The following is a 20,919-nucleotide window of genomic DNA, read 5'->3' on the forward strand; positions in this document are numbered from 1 at the left end:
GGACTATCCAATGGAAGGGCGGCTCTACGTGGGTCTCCTGTGCGCGTGCGCATCATTGGCTCGACGATCCTTCCCATCGATGCGCTCAGAAGCAACTCCTTCAGTCTGGGCACTGCCAGCTTGTGCGCTACCGGCCCTGCCGTCGCGCCGCCATTTTGAAGACGGGAAGAGTCTGGGTCTGCAACACCTGGGGGTGGCGGCGGTGACTGGTACGTATGGTTTCCGCCCGCGTTAGCCTCTCCAAATTCGCCCATCTTCGGGCTGCAGCTCTCGGTGTTGCCCCTATTCCCACAGTGTCCCCATCGCTGTCCCCAGTCGTCCTGTCACTCTGTCTTTAGGATCCTTTTCGCTTCCTCATCCTTCATCTCTGCTGGCACCTTTGCTTCGAACTGTCGTCGGGCAGCCCTGACCGGTGTTAAAATACCTACTTGCGAGCCTCAGGACTCCATCCCGGTGGACCTCCTCATTGGCCACCCCGATCTAGTCGGAGTTGTGTTCCGCGGACTCGAACCGGCCGGGCTGAGAGCCTCACGCCCTCCTCTGGGCAGCGAGCTGTGCCCTGTGGGGGCGGGGGGCGAATTTGGGGGTTCGGGGAGAGCTTGGACTTTGGTCCTGTCTCGGTGGAGGGACACACAGTAGGCGGTGGTGGACGTTACCCCAGTGACCTGTTGTTAGAGCTTAATCCGTCACCGGCCTGTTTGTTTTGTCCTTTCCCAGGAATAACTTTACAAAAGGGACGAAATTTTTCGCCTGCCCTTCCCGCCAGAAATGGCCAATGTGAGTAAATTAGCCTCTAAAGAAGCAGTATAGTAATAAAATAGTTTGGGAACTCGTTAGGAAGGACGGGTTTAATGATAATGGCATTGATGGCATAATGTTTCTCGTAATTAGTGTATCAGAAATGGCAAGGGAAGCAAGGGGTGTGAATTAGGTTGATATGCTTTGCGAGTAGTTTGAACACAACATGTTTCTCAATACACGTCTATTTATTTCTACAAATTCGTTCTTAGAAATAAATTCAGTGCCAGCACCCTTTCAGTAGTTTTAAAAGACATTATTTCAGTAAATATTTAGAATTATTTTTAAGCCGTTTTCTGTTTCTTTGGTTAGGTAAACTGAAGGTTTTGTAGTAGTTTCAGTATAGGAAGTCACCTTCCAAATACTACAAAATGGGCGCAAGAGATATTATTCTCACAACCAGAGAGATTTATTCACTGTAACTGTCCAGCGATTACTCGAACACATCCTGCCGTAGGGAACCCAAGACATATTTTAAAACAATTACAATAAGAGTAGAAACTAATTTTAAAAGCTACACAAAGGTACAGTGCAGATTCAGAGCTTTGTGGAGAGGGAAAAGTAGGGGTTTGTGTTCATTTAATCAGAGAAGCATTTGAGGTTTGAAAGATTGGTGGGATATAGATAATCTGAGGTTTGGTTGGGCAGAGCAGGAGGTATATTCAAAGACACCCCCCCCTTTCAAAAATCAGGAAGTCAGTTCTGTCTTCCGGAATGTAAGATGTGTGAAAGAGATTAGTGAGAAATAAGGTTGGATTGTGTATTTGGGATCAAGTAATAGAGAGTCTTGAATGCCAAACCCAGTAATTTGGACTTTATTCTTTAAATTTTGGTGATTTAATTAGAGCTGTGTGTTAGGAAGACTAATATGGCAACAGTTAGCCAGGATAGTATTCCTGTAGTCAAATATGATATATTAAGTAGTAGTCTAATGGTAAGACTATAGGGCCAAGTCGTAAAAGTAGACCACTAGTGTATCCCGTGTGTTAAGGTGAATTCATACCTAGCCATAATCATAGGAAGGGAATGCTGTAAAAGAAGCATGTGCTACTCTCAAAGGAAAGATACTAGTCAGAGTAGTATGCTAATATTTGACCTGGCTTTATTTTGATTTGAATGAATAAATTAATCCAGTAGGTATTTTGAAGGATGCTTTTATAAATCCTTTTATTGTTAGAAAGAAGTTTACATAAAACAATATTCAAATATATGTTTAAAAATTTGTGTTCGTTTATGTGCATTTTAAGTGCTGAATGGATGTTACTAATGAAACATGCAGATAGATATGTATGTCTTCAGCAATTTAGTTCGCATACATAGCACGGGTCAGGTATGTGTATGCTTCAGAGGCTAAACAGGTCAGTTAAGAAGCCTTGGTGGGGACTTGTACAAACTGAAATACTCATTTCTGATATAAAGGGAGCAGCCTTTCCTCAGCTACAGTGATGTGTTGCCAACTAATGTCATTTGGGAATGTGAATCCAGCACTGCCAGATCTTTGGAGTTTGTAAGAACAGCTGAAAGTCTGGATCTTTTGTGTGAAATATCACAATTGCTCAATGTTGACATATAATTCAAATTTCTTATACCACTGAGAATTACCATTTTTGTCTCTGAGCAGGTTGGGTACAGACCCAAGGGAGGATGCTTAAATTTTCAGGTGGACAGAATGCTCTGGAGACAGGCCTTGCATTTTGGAGACATATAAAGGAGGTTCTGTCTATCCAGATCTTGTAGAAAGAGTTGGAATTTGTCAGGCCTAGGAGGAGAGGGAAAAGGGCGTTTTAGCAGAAGAAATCTTGTGGCAGTATAAAAGAAGGCAGAGAAATATGGGAAAAGTTGGGTAGATATTTTTATGTGACTAAAGAGTGGAGTAAGAGAAGGGGGGATAAAATGAGTAAGAAATTATGTCAGAGAAGTAGAACGACCAGTTAGGATGTATTCTTGTACTTAGGATGAGAAAGTCAGAAAGAACACAGGGCTGGATTTCAGAATACTATGTGAAAGGGAAAAAGAATGATTCTACAGTATCTAGACTATTTCAACATCCTGGTAACTATTTTTCATACCACCTCTCTAATCCCACTCCATTCTCTACACTGCCCTTAGTGGTACATTCCTTAAAACATCCTTTATTTTTAACAGTTTACTCTATTCCTCCCTGCCTACAGGTTAAAATTCTGACTTATTATCTTGATGTAACAGGCCCTTTCCTGTCTGTGTCAAGTATAAAGCCTTTTATAGTTGCCCACAAGTTAACTTCCAAGCCTGTTTTTTACTGCACTACCTTATATCCACCTTCAGTGAACTTGTCACTCTTCTGAGTACATCCTTTATGACTCCTTCCCTTTGTTCCTGAAAGTCACTCATTGAAATGCCCTTTCCCCAGCAAATTTCTATTTCTTCACAACTAAGTATATCCTCCATGAAACTTTTTGCCTATGTCCTCAAGGGTTTCTTAATTGTTCAAATCTTTTAATAGCATTTCACAGATGATATGGTATTTGTTCTTACATGTTTTCCACTAATCTAAGAGTCAGCGATTTTTTTTTTTTAATATAAAGAGCCAGATAGCAAATATTTTAGGCTTTGTAGGCCGTAGAGTCTCTGTGAAGCTACTTAACTCTGCCATTATGACATGAAAGCAGCCACAGACTATACATAAATGGGTATGGCAATAAAACTTTATTCACCAAAACAGACAGAAGGCTACATTCAGCTATAGTTTGCCAACCCCTGCATTAAATTATTCTGACTTAAGTATTTTGATTAAAGTTTATACGTGAGAGATGTTTACACATTCATCCACTGTAACTGACCTCAGAGTCTAGGGAATGAACATAAGAGCAGAAAATGTATCACAAAGGTGTGTGCTAAAATGGAGGAAAGTGGACATTGCCATAAAACCAAGAGGAAAGATGGTATGGGAGATAATTAGTACAATTTACAGCAGTAAAAGAAGAGAAGAGTTAGAAAGTAAATAGGTTTTGTTTCTAGGAGAGGTTTTGAAAGTTCTTTATTTTGAGAATAGAATCTTATTAGTTGTGCTACCTTTTTAGTGTCATCACTAAATAGGGCAACTTTTGGAGGTTCCCATTCTTTCTGTATGGCACTCTTAATTCTGGCCTTGGGAAAGCCATATATTTTTACTCAAAGTAACTTATTACTTGTTTTTTAAATATTTGTATTTATTTCTAAAATTATAAGTATACATGATGCGTATCCTGTGGTAGCTGCTCAATAATAGTAGAATAAACATTGGTTTTAAAAGATATATTGCAATGTGAGGATTTGCCAGAGATTGTCTGTGTTAGTATAGCATTTATATCCAGAATAATTTTGATTTTTCTGTCATTCTTAGGTGCTCTGTAACAGAGCCAGACTGGTTTCCTATCTCCCAGGATTTTGCTCTTTAGTTAAAAGGGTTGTCAATCCCAGAGCCTTTTCAACTGCAGGATCTTCAGGTTCTGATGAGTCTCATGTGGCCACTGCACCTCCAGATATCTGTATGTAAAAGTTATCATTGCTTTACTTATAATTGTTTCATAACATTCTGAGTTGTTTCCTGTAATACAGTAAGTCCCCTACATACGAACCTTCAAGTTGTGAACTTTCAAAGATGCGAACACGAGTTCGCGTGACCAGTCATGCAAGTTAGTTCACGTGTCTGGTGTACGTTGTCACGTGCGTGCATTCTCTACAAGTGGTTGTGCTTTTGTGTACTTTATTGTACTGTATAGAGTACAGTAGTACACTATCTTTATTTCAAGCCCAGGATGTCCGGAAGCAAGCGTAGAAGCAGCGTATAGCTGGTATTGCTAAGAAGCGCCAAGCAATAAAAATGGAAACAAAAGTGAAAATAATTGAGAGAGTGGAATGAGGCAAAAAGAAGGTAGACGTTGCTCGTTCTTATAACATGAATTGTTCAACCATCAGCATGATTCTAAAGAACAAGGACAAGATCATGGAACACGTGAAGTCTGCTGTGCCGATGATGTTGACAGTAATAGCGAAGAAGCGTGGAAAAGTGATGAAGGAGTTGGAGAAACTTCTCAGTATGTGGGTGCAGGATCAGCATCAGCGTCAAGTCCTGCGCAGCTTAATGCTGATTCAAGAGAAAGCTAAAAGCCTTTATGAAGACTTGAAACATGGCAAAGAATCAGAGGGTGCATCTTTTAATGCCAGCCATGGCTGGCTTCATCAGTTCAAGGCTAGAGCCGACCTTCACAATGTAAAAGTAAGTGGCAGGGCAGCAAGTGCAGATATGGTAGCTGACCAGGAATTTCCCGAAATGCTTCAAGAAATTATTGATGAAGGTACGTATTCACCCAAGTTTTTGATGTGGATGAGACAGGACTGTACTGGAAGAGGATGCCAGAGGAAAAATTACATCAGTAAGGGGGAAAAGTTGATGCCAGGCTATAAAGCAACAAAGGATAGGCTAACTCTGTTGTTTGGTGGCAATGCTTCTTTCCAGCGATATGAAGCTGAAGCCTCTATTAGTTTATCACTCAGAGAACCCAGGAGCCCTTAAAAACATAGCCAAGGGCTCTCTTCCTGTTGTGTGGAAGAGTAACCCCAAAACCTGGGTCACACAGGCCATTTTCCAGGACTCGTTTTTCCACCACTTTACCCCAGAGGTAGAGAAATATTGCTTGGAGAAGGACATCCCATTCAACATTCTTTTGCTGCTCAGCAATGCTCTGGGCCACCCCCCATTCATGAACTACTTTCATCCCAACATCAAAGTAGTGCATCTGCCACCAAATACCATGTCTCTCATCCAACCTATGAACCAGGGAGTTATAGCAACTTTCAAGAAATATTATTTACGTCACAGTTTTCATCAGGCAGTAAAGGCAAGTGACGAATCAGGAACAACCTTGTGACAATTTGGAAGGACTGTAACATCCACGAGGCCATAAAAAACATTGACTTTGCTTGGCATGAGGTTACAGCCGTCCCCATGAATGGGGTTTGGAAGAACCTTTGCCTGCAGTTTGTTCACAATTTTCGTGGATTTGAAAGGTGGATGAGGAGTCCAAAGAGGTCTTCAGCAACTTAGTGACCCTCAGCAAGAAGCTAGAGTTAGATTTGCAAGAGGACGACTTTATTGAAATCCTTGCTGTGCACCATGAGGAGCTTACTAATGAAGACCTGATGGAATTGGAGGGCAAGAGAAAGGACGAAAAGAACCAAGAGGAAGAAGAAGTAACTGAAGAACCAAAGAGATTCATGATGCAGGAAATGGCAAGGGGGTTTTCTTTATTTGAGAAGGCACTGTTAGTTTTTGAGGCACAGGACCAGAGCGTAGAACAGTACACAAAGGTTGCAGCAGCCATTCAGAATGCAATCCGGTGCTACCATGTCATCGATGATGAGAAAAAAAGACCTACTACCCAGACATCACTGGATTGTTTTTTCAAGAGGGTAGATAGAATTGAGTCCAGCAAGGAAGCAGAGCCTGTGCCATCCACGTCGGGCATCAGTGAAATTGCAACTTGCCCTCCATCTCCTTGCTGATGATCCTTCAGCTCTGTCATCTCCCACCTCCTCTTGCTCCTCCAGTCAATAACTCTTCTTGCCTGTTCACTTGATGCCAGCCCCGTACGCCAGCTGTTGTACTGTACTACTGTACTTTTCAAGGTACTTTACTGTAAGATTAAAGGTCTTTATTTTTTGTGTTTGTTTTTTATGTATTACTTGTGTGAAAAGTATTATAAACCTATTACAGTACAGTACTATATGCTAGCCGATTATGTTAGTTGGGTACCTAGGCTAACTTTATTGGACTTACGAACATGCTCTTGTAATGGAACTCATTCGTGTGTAGGGGACTTACTGTATTTCTTCTTGAGGTTTTACTGATTTTCTAAAGTTGAGTTTATCCCATTGAAAATAAAATCAGAGCTCTTGCCTAAATATTTGTACCAGAAAGTTACAATATTTTTTTAAAAAAAGAATGAATATTGGTTTCTAAAACTTACTTTCTTGAACTTTAGTTTTTTCCTAATTATCTTTGAACACACAGTCCTCCCTGAAACAAATCTTCTTTTGATCTTACTAAACTATGTTACTACTTCTTGCCATTCTTTGCTGAATTTCTTAAATGTAGCTGTCACTTTGAGTGTTTATTAAACCAAAGTCTGCTTTTTCTTATCCATCTTGTGCACCAGTGTCATATTAATCATTCTAAAATACTTTAAATCATGTCACTTCCTTCATAAGCCTCGATTATCTCCCACTGCTTTCAGTAGCAGTTCCTAAACTATTCCCAAGCTATGAATTGTGCAAGGATGAAAAAAAAATTTTTTTTAAGTTCTGTGATTAGTTAACTTGGAGAAATGCTTTATACCATAGTACTATCTTAGAGGTTTATAATACACACTAAAATATTCAGGGAGAGGTCTTAGAAACTTTACCTAATGTATTCTAAAGGGATTGCCCATGGAATCCTTTTTCATGCAACACATTACTTACAGTGTAATATAAGTTTACTTGGGCATGCAAAGCCTCCCCTGGTTTTCTTGCTCCAGTTTTCTAACTCCATCTCTGATGACTCCTCAGTTTTCATGATCTGAAGGCTAAATATACATCTGTCATAAAGATTTGTCACTCAGAATATGTAAAGGGTTTGTATTGTGAATATACAGCCAACCCTCCCTATCCATGGGTTCTGCATCCTCACATTCATCCAACCAAGGATTAAAAATATTTGGGGAAAAAAATTCCAGAAAGTTCCAAAAAGCAAAACTTGAATTTGCCACACACCAGCAACTATTTACATATCATTTACATTGTGTTCGATATTGTAGGTAATCTAGAGATGACTTAAAGTATACAGGAGGATGTGATGTACGAAGGTTACAGTATGTGCGCGTACAGTTGACTCCTGAACAACATGGTTTTGAGCTGCTCAGGTCCACTTTATACGTAGATTTTTTTCAAAAATAAATAAGTACGGTACAATTCTCGGTTCATTGAATCTGAGGATGTGGAACCGACTATACAGAGAACTGACTATAAATTATACTCAGATTTTTGACTGCATGCAGGGTTTGAACAGCTAACCCCTCAGTTGTTCAAAGGTCGATAGAGCTATGCCCTTTTATATAAGGGACTTGAGCATATGCAGATTTTGGTATCTGTGGGGGTCCAGGGAGCAATCTCCTGTGAATAACTAGGGACAACTATATAAAGAATTTTCGTAGATCAATAGGAAGAAGAAAACCCAGTAGAAAACCAAACAAAAAATTTCAAAAATGGATTTGAACAGGCTATTTCTGTAGGAGAAAACCTAAATGACTGGTAAACATTTGAAAATATGCTCGAATTCACGGTTAATATGGGATATTTATGTAAAGAAACAGATCTGAATAATCTGTAGAACCCATGTTCTTCAAAATAGCTGGTAAGTTTAAGTTTGTGAACTGACTCCAGTCAATCATTAGTGGCTGTCTAGAGCCTTGTTACTCAGTGTGATCTGCAGACCAGCATAGCATAGCATGGCATAGCATCAGCATCATCTGGGACTGTTCAGAAACGAAGAATTTTTAGCCCCACTGCAGACGTAGTAAATCAGAATCTGCATTTTGAGAAGATCTTAGGTGATTCTTAAATAATTAAAAGTTTGAGACATACTGGGCTAGAGTGTTTAGGTTGAGAATCATGTGACAATGTCTGTGTTCAGCAGGGAAAAGTTCCTCGATTGATGGGTGATGTCTGTCTTAGGTATGGAAGAGAGATAAGGTGTCACATGGGGGCAGCCATATTGACATGGCCGTTTTTAGTCACTCAGTTCTGGCAGAGTATTTATAAATATTTTTATTGCCAACTAAAGTCTGCAGCAGTTGTCCCTTCCTTTCTCTAAACAAAATTCCTACTCTGAGTATTTCTTCATTTGATTTTCTAATTTATTCTTTTCTGGATCTTTTTGAATTTTTCACATGTTAGGATTTTTTAAAGTTTTACAGGAATAAAGTAATGTGGTCTGTTCTTCTGTAAGTATTAAATCCATATTAACTCATGTAGCTGGTAAACAGGGCATTATGTCACATTGGTTCATACAAGATTTTTTTCCAGTCCGTTAATGTTTTGTGCCACCAGGTAACAGCAGTTGAATGCCCCTCCCCAAGGGTAGCCACCATTAAGTCTGATGTCTTTCCTTACAGATGTTTTTTTTTTTACTGTATTTAAAAACACAAATATAAGGATGAAAAATAAATGTCATATATGCTGTTCTTTGACTTAGCTTTTTCTTTTAATGTAATATGTCCTGGACTTCGTTCACTATCAGTAAAGATTTACCATATTCTTTTTAATGACTGTCAAGAATTACATAGTATGGGAGTTCCCTGGTAGCCTAGTGGTTAGGATTCCAGGCTTTCACTGCCATGGCCCGGGTTCAATCCCTTGTCAGAGAACTGAGATCCCACAAGCCGCACAGCATGGCCAAAAAAAAAAAAAAGAATTACATAGTATGGATTACAGTACTTTATTGAATTCTTTCCCTATTAATGGAATTACCTATGAGCTGACAGCTGGTTGCTTTGATTAGTCTTTTGGAATAACATGAAACAAACTAATTTATATTTACACAGGAAAGCAAACTTCAGAGAACTATTGGTTAGGTAAAAAAAATACCTAATTGGAAGAAGAACATTCTTTCAGTCTACCAACGTACTTAACTAGTAAGGAGAAAATAATTCATTTTGTCGTTCCTCTTTAGGCTCTCGAACAGTTTGGCCTGATGAAACTATGGGACCATTTGGACCTCAGGATCAGAGATTCCAGCTTCCTGGGAACATAGGTTTTGATTGTCACCTCAATGGGACCGCATCACAGAAGAAAAGCCAGATTCATAAAACTTTACCTGATGTTCTAGCAGAACCTTTATCAAGCGAAAGACATGAGTTTGTTATGGCACAATATGTGAATGAATTTCAGGTAAGTTGTTAAGGTCATTCTGTTTTTCTAATTATTAATGCTATATTAATTTCTGATAACTGTACATATTACTTTCATTGAAAAAGTAAAAAAAAAAAAATCTATTTAAGTCCAGTATAAACAGAAACAACATATATAGCTTTTAAAAGCTTAGCATTGTCCTGTACATAATGTTTGCTATATAATTTTTTTCACTTAACTATATTGTAGTCTCTTTTAGGTAATTAAATAATTCTTCAAAAATATCTTTTTTTAATAAATGTTTATTTCAAATATAAATAACAATTCTATAACTGGAAATTTATATTCCCTGTTTTTCACTTTTATTAATGATAATTGTAATTTATGTATGGACCAAATTCCGACTAGTATATTCCTCTAGCCATTTAAAAACTTAAGAAAATTTTGAGATCTCTGAAACTCTGGATACAGTAGACTGAAGAGGAGGATTTTTAAATAGCTTTTGTAAAAACAATCCCTGAGGGGTTTTTTTAATGAGTTTTTTAAACTGGTATTGCATATGAATTTTTTAAATGCGTTTTAAAACTAGTATTGCGTCATTGCTCACTCAAATGGAAAGTTACATGCATTTCAGAGTTTCAAACTCCAATCCTTATCATTTTTCATATTTCTATATAGCTTCAGGTTGAGATTTTGATCAAAGCCATATTATTAAAAGCAGCAACCCCTCACAATTATGGGTGATATCAGATAACCTAACACTGGGACACAGTTGACCTCCCCTGACTTTTTATCTCAGATATTCCTTCTCAGTCTTTTTGGCTCCTCCTCTGTCTACCAGTTACATGATATTTCCCAAATGTCTCTGATCTTCATTTTCTCATTTGACTTGCTCCCTGGTCACTTAAGTCCTTGGCTTTCTCCACAGGCTGTGTTTTCATATTTCCTAGCTTCTTATTTCTGTTTCTGACATTTTTGGTTGTATATTACTGTCTGCCTGCCAAACATCTTTATCTGGATGTCTCAGAAGTCCCAAGATTTTACACGTCTAGTACTGAATTTGTCCTTTTTTCTCTCAAAACTTGTCCTTATTCCCATGTTGTCAGTAGTATAAGTGACTTAGTCATCCTCCCACTGTCCCAAAAATAAAAATTATAGTGCCAACCTTGACTCCTCTTTTCATCATACCCCCTAAATAGTGACAGAATTACATTGCTTCTGTCTCTGAAAGTAGCTCTTAAATTATTTGTGTACCTTCAGTTCTCACTAATACTGCCAAAGTTCAGCGCCTCCTTATCTTACCTCAATTTTTAGAGGCATTATAGTATGATGGACTGTGGAGATAGGATAAATCTGTATTCAGAGATTAACTCAGCCATTTACTTAATTTTGTGACCTTGAGAAAGTTACTTCACCTTTCTGAGCCTCTGTTTCTTTATATGTAAAATGAGTATAATAATACCTGGCCTACAAATTTGCTATGAGGATTAAATGTGAAAATGTATGTAAAATACTTACTACACTAAGTGATCAGTAATTGTTGGCTGTTACTGGTCTGTCACCTGCTCTTCCTCATTACCATACATCCTCTACAGTAATACTGTCATTAGCTTTTTATATCACATCTTGATATTCCCCATTGCTTTTAAACTAAAATCAAAATTTCGTAATGTGGCATAAATGGCTTTCCACAATTTTGATCCCTTATCTTTCTCACCTTACTTCCCACTACTTCCTACTCCTTCTGTTCTCCAGTCACAGCATATTTTCATTTTTTTTTAATTACACCATTCTCTTTGACTATTGCATGCCTTTGCACTGTTATTATCTCTTGCTGGACTGTTTTTTTCCTCCTGAATTCTTAACCTATATTCTGTCTATTCTTTATCTGTCAGACACACATGTTAATTAACATGTAACTCAAACGTGATTTCAACCTTTTCCTGATTTCTGCCAGCAAAGCAAGTTTCTTTCCCATCTATACCTCCAGAAGACTTCCATTATAACTCTATAGCACTTCTGATATGGATTGCATTTATTTGTTCATGCATTTTTCTTCTACTAACTCTTATATACCTAAGAGTGAAGACTGGATTTTTTACCATTGTAGTGCCTGTTCCTGTTTATAATGTCTAGTGTATAATAGGCACCCAGTAAATTTCAGTTGAATAAGAGCCTCTAAGCGCTTCCTGTTGGAGAAGCTATATATTTAATCATGTTGCTTTGTAAGTTAGTGTTCTTACCCCATTTTACAGATTATAGAACAAAAGGAAGGATAATTAGATATAACAGAATATCAGAAGAGGTAACATTGTAAGACTTCTATTCATATTAAGTCTTAGAATATCAGGGTATTTATCTGTTTCTTTTTTTAATTCACCATTTTTTTAAAATTTTCAAATATTACATTCATCATAGAGAAAAGTTTGAGTATGTAAGAAAACACTATTACCCCATCACCAGCTAGATTAGGATTACTGAAAAAACTTTCTAGGGAAAACAGGTTTATAACAGGCAAGGTATTTTATTTGAACTCCAGATTTTGTTTACTTATATTTCTTATTCCACCTTAGGGTAACGATGTACCTGTTGAGCAAGAAATTAACAGTGCGGAAACTTACTTTGAAAGTGCCAAAGTAGAGTGTGCAATCCAAACATGTCCAGAATTGCTGCGAAGAGGTATGTTGTGCTTTATTCATTTTTACACTAGTGTGTGTTAGATAATGTCACTAATTTTTTAATGTGTTGAATAATGTACTCCATAGGAATCGTAATGCTTTATAACTTAGTATTTTAATGTGTCTAGCTGGAAATGATGATTGCCTGGCCAAGATAAGGCTTTCAAGTGTCCCCTGACATCTGACCTCATGCTGCCATTAGATAGGAATAGTAGAATTTTTAATAACTTTTTTCCTAAATCTTTCCCTAAAGTCATCCCACTCCTGGGTGATTATTACAGCCCTAATTTCCATGAGCTAATACGTTAGTACTACTGAGAAAAATCTTAATAATAAACTTTTTTTTTAATTACAAGACCAACAATATGTAACCCAACTTACTCTTCAGAATTGTTGGCAATATATTTTCGTTCATCCAAAAAGAGCAGAAGTAAACCAAAACTAAATTCATTTCATCCTTTTCAAAACTAATATGCATTTATAAACCTAACTTGGTACCATAATAATTTAACTTAATCATCATTTTTCTAAAGTATTTTATGAACTGTTTCTTTTTTTAAAAAATTTATATTTTTCTGGAGTTTTATTCTTATTTCACTTATAGATTTTGAATCACTGTTTCCAGAAGTAGCCACCAACAAACTAATGATTCTGACTGTAACACAGAAAACTAAGAATGATATGACTGTTTGGAGTGAGGAGGTAGAAAATGAAAGAGAAATGCTCTTAGAAAAGGTAATTCTTTCAGCTGCTGACAATTTAATTTTATGATCTTTATTTAAATACCAATGAACCAGTGTTTTAAAATGATGGCTATTTTTTCTAGCCTTTATTAATTCTCTGCTAATGTATTCCAGTACTAAAAAACTTACATGTTTTCTGAGAATAAAAATACCACAATTTTTTTTTTTTAGTGTCTTTGAAAACCTTAGATTCTGTCCAGTACTTCCTCAGTTTTTTTTAAATTTATGTCTGTTTTAGGAAAGTTGGGAATATAGTAAACATCAAAAATGTAAAATTAACTCTTCATACCCATCTCTTTCTCCTTCTCTCTGATCCTCTCTCTCCCTCCATGTCTCTTTCTCTCTCTCTCTCTCTCTCTCTCTCAAGCATGTCAAGTAAAAAGTGAAAATACCTCAGCCTTCTTAAAGGAGTAAACAATAACAGTGTACAGTACAATAATAATATAATAATGGTATACACCCACATTTTTTCCATCCTTTGCTTTTAACTTAGAAGATATGTTTTGACACCTTTCCATAACATTATGCATAGATTTTATTTCATTCTTTGTAAAAATCTGTGTAATATTACATTGCATGGGCAAACCATAAATTTTTTTAATTATTTAAAAAAATTTTTAGTCATTTATAAGTTGAAAATCAAACTTTTGCTATTACAGGCAGTGAATATATTTGTACATATATTTTTTGCACATACTTATGTATTCCTAAATGGGGAATTGCTGAATCAGGGGGTATATTCATTTTAAGTTTTGAAAGTTACTGCCAATTTGCCCTCCAAAAAGACTGTCCTAGTATATATGCTCTCACCTTTACCCTGGATATTAGCATTACTTTTCATTTTTACCAACCTGAGAAATGATAAGTAGTAACTTAAAGTCTTATATTTAAAAATTGTATGATTATTTATCTAAGAGTTTGAGGTTCAGTTATATCAATTTTTTTGTCTACAAGATAGAAAGGAATATTCCTTTGCCTATATGACATGTTGGGATTAGCTCACTTGGACACCTTAGCTAACTATAGTTGAAAAAATTCTCTTTATTAATTTACATACAGGATAATATTTGGAATTATTTTATATTTTCTTTAGGGTTGGATGTATGGTTCTCTTCATTAATAAAAATATTATTTACTCAATAGAGTATTTTATGGTAATGACTTCATACTTAAGTGTCCCACATATAGCTTTACTAATAAATTCCATGTAGTAATTAATAATCATGAGCAAGTTATATATGCCATCTAACAAAGAAGTTACAGAGAAGCATAAGACATTCTCTCTGATCTTTAAAAGATGGGAATTTGGAGAAGTGAAATTTAAATACATAATAACTCAATAAACAGTTTCTATTTATATATTAAGACAATGATTAGTAAATGTATACTGCCATTTAAACACTAGAGAGTTTGCTCTCACATGTGCATTGCATTAGTAAGTCCTACTTTTTGAACCATTCAAGATTCTGAGCCTCATTTGATACTGACCCCAGTATAGATGTAAGTCAGCAACAAAGACCCAACGCAGCCAAAAAATAAATTAAAAAAAAAAAACAAAACAATTTCCAGCTTTTGAAATGGCAGCACGCTTTATCATGTGTATTTTAAACTTTATAATGACTAAAGCTATTTTATTTTTTTATGAAAAAAACATTTTTTATTTTAGACATGTTAGTGGTTATTTTAGAACCACACATAGCTTACTGTCCAAGTAGATATTATATGTTTTATGGTTTAACTCTATTTCGAGTTTTTTCCAGCAGATGTCAGTGTTTGCTATTGATGAGCAGAAATCTTTTTTTTTTTAATTAATTTATTTATTTTTGGCTGCGTTGGGTCTTCGTCGCTGCACACGGGCTTTCTCTAGTTGTGGCGAGCGGGGGCTACTCTTTGTTGCGGTGCGCAGGCTTCTCATTGCGGTGGCTTCTCTTGTTGCGGAGCACGGGCTCTAGGTGTGCTGGCTTCAGTAGTTGTGGCTCGCGGGCTCCCAGCGCAGGCTCAGTAGTTGTGACACACAGGCTTAGTTGGTCCACAGCATGTTGGATCTTCCCAGACCAGGGATCGAACCCGTGTTCCCTGTATTAGCAGGCGGATTCTTAACCACTGCGCCACCAGGGAAGTCCCAAGCAGAAATCTTTAAGAAAAATATTTAAACTGGTTCTTTTTGTGATCATTTGGGATTCTTTTAGTTAACCTTTGCAAACATTTAAATGCATCGTTTTGTTCACCTTGTAGCTTTTGTGTATGGCACATCTTTTATTAAATTGGTACATAATTCTAATGACTTTCCTAAACCATATTCAGTTTTCCTATTTTTAAGAATTATGAGGATTAATGAAATACAGCAGTAAGTGTAAATATTAAGTATGAAAATAACCTATAGAGTACAGTATTATCTAAATGTTTTTCATTAGTTTACAAGAAAGTACAGGCATACCTTGGAAATATTGCAGGTTAGGTTCCAGACCACCATAATAAAGCAAATATCGCAATAAAGTGAATCACACAGATTTTTTGGTTTCCTAGTGCATATAAAAGTTATGTTTATACTGTACTGTAGTCTAAGTGTGCAATAGCATTATGTCTAAAAAAATGTACATACCGTAATTTAAATATACTTTATTGCTAAAAAAGCTAACCGTCATCTGAACCTTCAGTGAGTCATAGTAGTAAAACATCAATAAAGATCACAGACTACAGATCATCATAACAAATATAATAATAGATGCAAAAGTTTGAAATATTGAGAGAATTAACGAAATGCCACACAGACACATGACGTGAGCAAATGCTATTGGAAAAATGTTGCCAGTAGGCTTTCTGGACATAGGGTTGCCACAAACCTTCAATTTGTAAAAAACTTATCTGCGAAGTGCAATAAAATGAAGCCCAAAAAAATGAGATACGCCTGTAGTTGGAGAAAATAGGTTAAAGTTGTATATCTCTATAGCAGGGATCAGCAGACTTTTTATGTAAAGAGCCAGATGGTAAATTTTTAGGTTTTGTAGGTGATAGGTTCTCAACTACTCAATTCTACCATGTATTGTTAAAGCAACCACAGACCATATATAAATGAACAGGCATGGCTGCGTTCCAGCAAAACTGTATTTACACAAACAGGCAGGCAGCCAGCCAGGTTTGGCCCTCGGGCTATCACTTGCTAACCCCTTGTTTAGGATGTGGCCCATATGCCTAAGGCTTGGACTTCTGAGCATCTCAGCTGAGTGCCAGAGATGCTCCGTGAGGTCTCATCACTCTAGGTGGGCCAGAAATTCATTTTACCCTGTAGTGCATGACCCCTAATATCACCATTCAGCTCTCAGCCTTGCAGCTGGCACTCTTTGCTAGACCTTGAGGAATCTCACCTTGTATCTGTGCAGCTCAACCCTTGGCTACTGAACCAGGGCAAATTGCTCTGCGGACCACATGGGAACCCCATTTGTGCATCTCCCTCTGCTCCAGTACCCTACGCCAGAAATTCCAGATGCTTCAACAGTTCAGAACTCTTGCTTTCTACCTCCTCAGCTCAGTGACACTATCACTTTGCTTGGGCTCCACTTCTTTGCCCTGCAACAAGAGAGTGTCCCCAGACAGAAGCCTGGAGCATATATGGGGATCACCTTATTTGTTTCCCTTCTCCGCTGCAGTTTTGTCTGCCTTTTGTTCAGTGTCTAAAAACAGTTGCCTCATATATTTTGGTCAGTTTTATATTTTTCAGCAAGTGGCAAGTTTGATAACTGTTACTTTGTTATGGCTGTGAGTGGAACTGTGCCCTTGTCTTTAAACACTTATGGTCTGTTTTTGTTTTTTTTTTTTTAGCATTCTAATCTGATTCTAATATTTGCTTTTAGTCTTTTTCACTGCTTAGACTTCTGATAAAGCTAATAAAGACATCGTAGGAATGAGGATGGTAAGACCAGGATTTTAATACATGCACGTGGTCTGTAATGTTTATACACAATACAAAAAATAGGTGTATAGTGAAAAGGAAGTATGCGGTCCAGCCCTGTACCCAATCTATCCATTTATCTTATTATTTTTATGTGCCTTTTCAGAAATATTTCATGACTATGTGAGTGGATAGATGTGTTTTTGAAGGACACACAAACAAGTACATGTTTTTAACCAACTTTCATTCAAATTAATGAATGGTCCATATCTTTTCATTATGAATATTTTGTTTTCCTTTTCTTACCTTATTTCTAATACCTCTGTAATGATACAAAATAGCAACTGTAGGTTATAATCCATGACAAATTTGGGAGTTAATAGCACAGAAGTGATTAGAAATAGTTCCTAAAATAGGAAATAATTTAGAAGAAAAAAATATACAGTTTAGACCTTTTAAAAGAAATGAAAATGTTATATGAACCATTAATCTTTTGGACTGGTGAAAATCTTAGGACTTTACAGTCTTAATTTATCATTAGTTTTAATTGTTTATTAATCTTATTGTGTTCTCTATCTGAAGCAAAAAATATTTATCTTAAAAATTTATTGAGAAATAAAACACTCTGTGCTGCTGCTTTGAGCATATTATTTGTGCCTTTTTCTATGCAGTTCATCAGCGGTGCTAAAGAAATTTGCTACGCCCTTCGAGCTGAAGGCTATTGGGCCGACTTTATTGACCCATCATCTGGTTTGGCAGTGAGTAATTAAATACATTTTGAAAGCCAGATTATATAATTTGAAGTAGGAATTTTTTTTTTATAAAATTGTTTATAATTATAACCTTGGTAAAAGTAGACCATTTAAGACTTTGAAAACCTCACAGTTTTATGCAAAGAGATACCAAGAGTCCGTTGAATTCACAACTTTGAGGGACCTCTGGCACTCATAGTTAAGCATCTCCATCACTTTACATTTTTTTCATTAAAAATAATTTTAAAATTTATTTTCCATCCTCATAATAGATATTACTTGAATTACATTGAATTAGTGTGTTTACTGTTCCTTAGTTAAAACTTAGTATCGAATAGTTTCATTAAGGAAGAAAAACTTATTTTTAGAATTAAGAAAATATGGATGGTAAAGAAATATTTAGAAAAGTAACTTTTTGGAAATTAACATTTGTAAAGCTATACTTTAAAGAAAATAACTGAATTACTATTGTCATATTTTAAATTCTATGTATATCAGCTACAAATAGTAATAATTTTTTCAATCTTAAAATAGGAATATATACTGTTTCTTTTCAAAGTCAAGATTTAGTGAGTACTAGAAATGAAAAACTTACTCTGATAGTTTTCTTATCTTAAAAATTACAAAGGTGAACCATAGATGATTGCCTAAGGCTTATTTCATCTCTGAAGGTCATATAATATTATGCATTTGGTTCTAGGTAACATGCAGTCTGCTAGATCATTCATTTCACATTTCCAGAATGCACAGGTATTGAGGGGAGAGGAGGTATTAGGGCAGTTAGGTGTTCCATGTGACCTTTTTATTTCTTATTTGATTTTTTTAATATTTAGAGTATTTATATAGATCTGTGTTCATATTTGCATAAAAATTATTACTCCATTATCTTTCTAGCTAATGAAAATATGACTTTTTTTATTTCCTCCAGTTTTTTGGACCATATACAAACAACACTCTTTTTGAGACAGATGAACGCTATCGACATTTAGGATTCTCTGTTGATGATCTTGGTTGCTGTAAAGTGATTCGTCACAGTCTTTGGGGTACCCATGTGGTTGTAGGAAGTATCTTCACTAATGCAACACCAGAGAGCCATATTATGAAGAAATTAAGTGGAAACTAGCAGTAATGTCAACTTATTTGCTCTGCTATTTGTAACATTTGGGATGATCTATACACTGTCGAAGGCTTCAGTTTTCAAAATTTACTTCCTTGTAGGTATTTATTTCAACATTTATGAATTTACAATATTGGCAAGTGGTTTGTGATTTTTAAATTTCAAATGTTCGTTCATAATATCATTAAATACATCTTAAGCACATCCACATTGTACAGAATGTGATAACTAACATGTAACCAGGGTATGATCTCATATTGTTATTTCTCCCCTTAATCGGAAAAACCTCAGTTTTAATTATTTTTCTCCAAAAATAAATCATACATTTGGTTATGATATGTGTTTTTTCATTGCAGTATTTTTAAAATATAATTCTTAAAGATTCCTAAGAAACTACAATATTAATCTTCTTAAAGTTTTTTTTTTGTTTTTTGGTTTTTTTTCATGCAGTTGAGAAATCTGGATTCAGTGTAGATTTAACTTTTTTTAAATTTTCTTTTTACTATATTACTTGTTAGATGTCCTGGTACCATCTGAGTATTACTTTGAAATAATGTATGTACAGGAAAAGAAGAATAAGGATAATACTAAAACTTTACATATAGAAGAATATGAATCTCATCTTTATACATAGTGAAAAATAATTCTTAACTCCTGGGTTGAGACAGATAAATGTAGTTTATTCTCAGACAAAACTATGTCTCAGCTGCTAAGTCATATTTCTCCAAATTTAGCAATAGATGGAAACTGCAGTAGTTTACAGAAATGTCTCATGTGGGACAGAGTTGTTTTTACAGCATTTTAAACTTAGACTCATCTTTGATTTGTCTTTTGTCATTAGGAATATAGATAAATCTCAGGAGAACAACTAACTCCTACCAAACGAATTAATTGAAATGGATTTTTCTGTATTCTTTAAATTAACTGCCTGTTTTTTAAATGATCACATGGAGATGACCAGCTTTTTAATTTAGTTTACAACTTCGTTTAATACTGTTTGTTTATTTAACATGTATCGATAGTTTGATAATAAGTGTTGCTTATGATTCAAAGAATAAGAGCTACAATGTTTTCATTCATTATGAAAAAGATGAAGTCTTGACTTCCAAAACATTTTGAAAAAAATTTTTTGAAGTATATATGCTCAATAAATTTTCATCTATGTAAGGAGCACCCAGATCAAGACAGAACATTACTGGTACCTCAGAGGCTCATCTGACTCCCTTTCAGGCACTTCCTCCCCTTACTTGCCCCTCCCACAAGCAACCACTATCCTGAATTGCTACAGTATAAGTTGGTTTTGTGTGTTTTGATGCTTTACATATATGAAACCATATATACTAGGTTCACTCTGGCTTCTTTCACTCAGCAATGTGAGATTCACCCTTACTGTGCATAATTATAGATCGCCTGTTTGCATAGCATTTGCCTTCTTAGTGAATTGGGACAGTTTTGCCCCTCAGAGGAAATGTGGCAATGTGGAGATATTTTTTGATTGTTACAACTTGGGTGGGGAGAGTGCTATAGGCATCTAGTAGTTACAGGCCAGAGATGCTACTAAACATCCTACAATGCAAAGGACAGTTCCCACAAAAAAAGAATTATGTGGTCTACTGCCTTGCACCACTCGTTTCTTGTATGCGTATTGCTTATTCAGGCCTTTCCTACTTTGCACCATTCTTTCAGCCATGTTCCTTGAAATTTCACCATTTGCTTTAACAATTCTGAAGTGCCATCTACGGGTTGAAAAGGATACTTCCTCCTTATAGGTGGCTATGGTTACATACTCTATTATGTGAGGGGTAGGATACACAATGTTGGGACTTCTTTTATCATCTCGCTTTCTAACAGGATTTGCAGAAACAAAAAGTATGAGACGCAGTAACTGCCAGTTAAATTTTTTTTTCCTTGAAAAATAGGAATGGCCAGATTTAGGTTTGGGATATATAATCCAAGGGATTCTTACTAATAGTAGTAGAAAATAGTTAACTATTATGTACTGCAGTAAGAAAACATTGCAGTTATCAGTTTCATC

At 36.0% G+C, this 20,919-nt stretch overlaps 1 protein-coding gene across 3 annotated transcripts; it reads left to right on the forward strand.

The window, feature by feature from the left end:
- The first annotated feature begins 64 nt into the window (after positions 1 to 64).
- Positions 65 to 19,220, forward strand: MMADHC (metabolism of cobalamin associated D). Of its 3 annotated transcripts, XM_082397249.1 has the most exons (8): positions 75 to 209; positions 718 to 777; positions 4,160 to 4,304; positions 9,527 to 9,744; positions 12,279 to 12,384; positions 12,988 to 13,118; positions 17,687 to 17,773; positions 18,696 to 19,220. In XM_082397249.1, exons 2-8 carry the CDS (start codon positions 769 to 771, stop codon positions 18,888 to 18,890), a joined length of 891 nt encoding a protein of 296 aa, XP_082253375.1. In that variant the 5' UTR covers positions 75 to 209; positions 718 to 768; the 3' UTR covers positions 18,891 to 19,220. The 3 variants fall into 3 exon arrangements, with proteins under 3 accessions (XP_082253374.1, XP_082253375.1, XP_082253376.1); XM_082397250.1 differs by lacking the exon at positions 718 to 777 and having other exon boundaries at positions 96 to 209; XM_082397248.1 differs by lacking the exons at positions 718 to 777; positions 4,160 to 4,304 and having other exon boundaries at positions 65 to 209.
- The last annotated feature ends 1,699 nt before the right edge of the window (positions 19,221 to 20,919 follow it).

Source organism: Balaenoptera borealis (assembly GCF_965194805.1).
Source record: "Balaenoptera borealis genome assembly, chromosome: 6".
Lineage (NCBI taxonomy): Eukaryota > Metazoa > Chordata > Mammalia > Artiodactyla > Balaenopteridae > Balaenoptera > Balaenoptera borealis.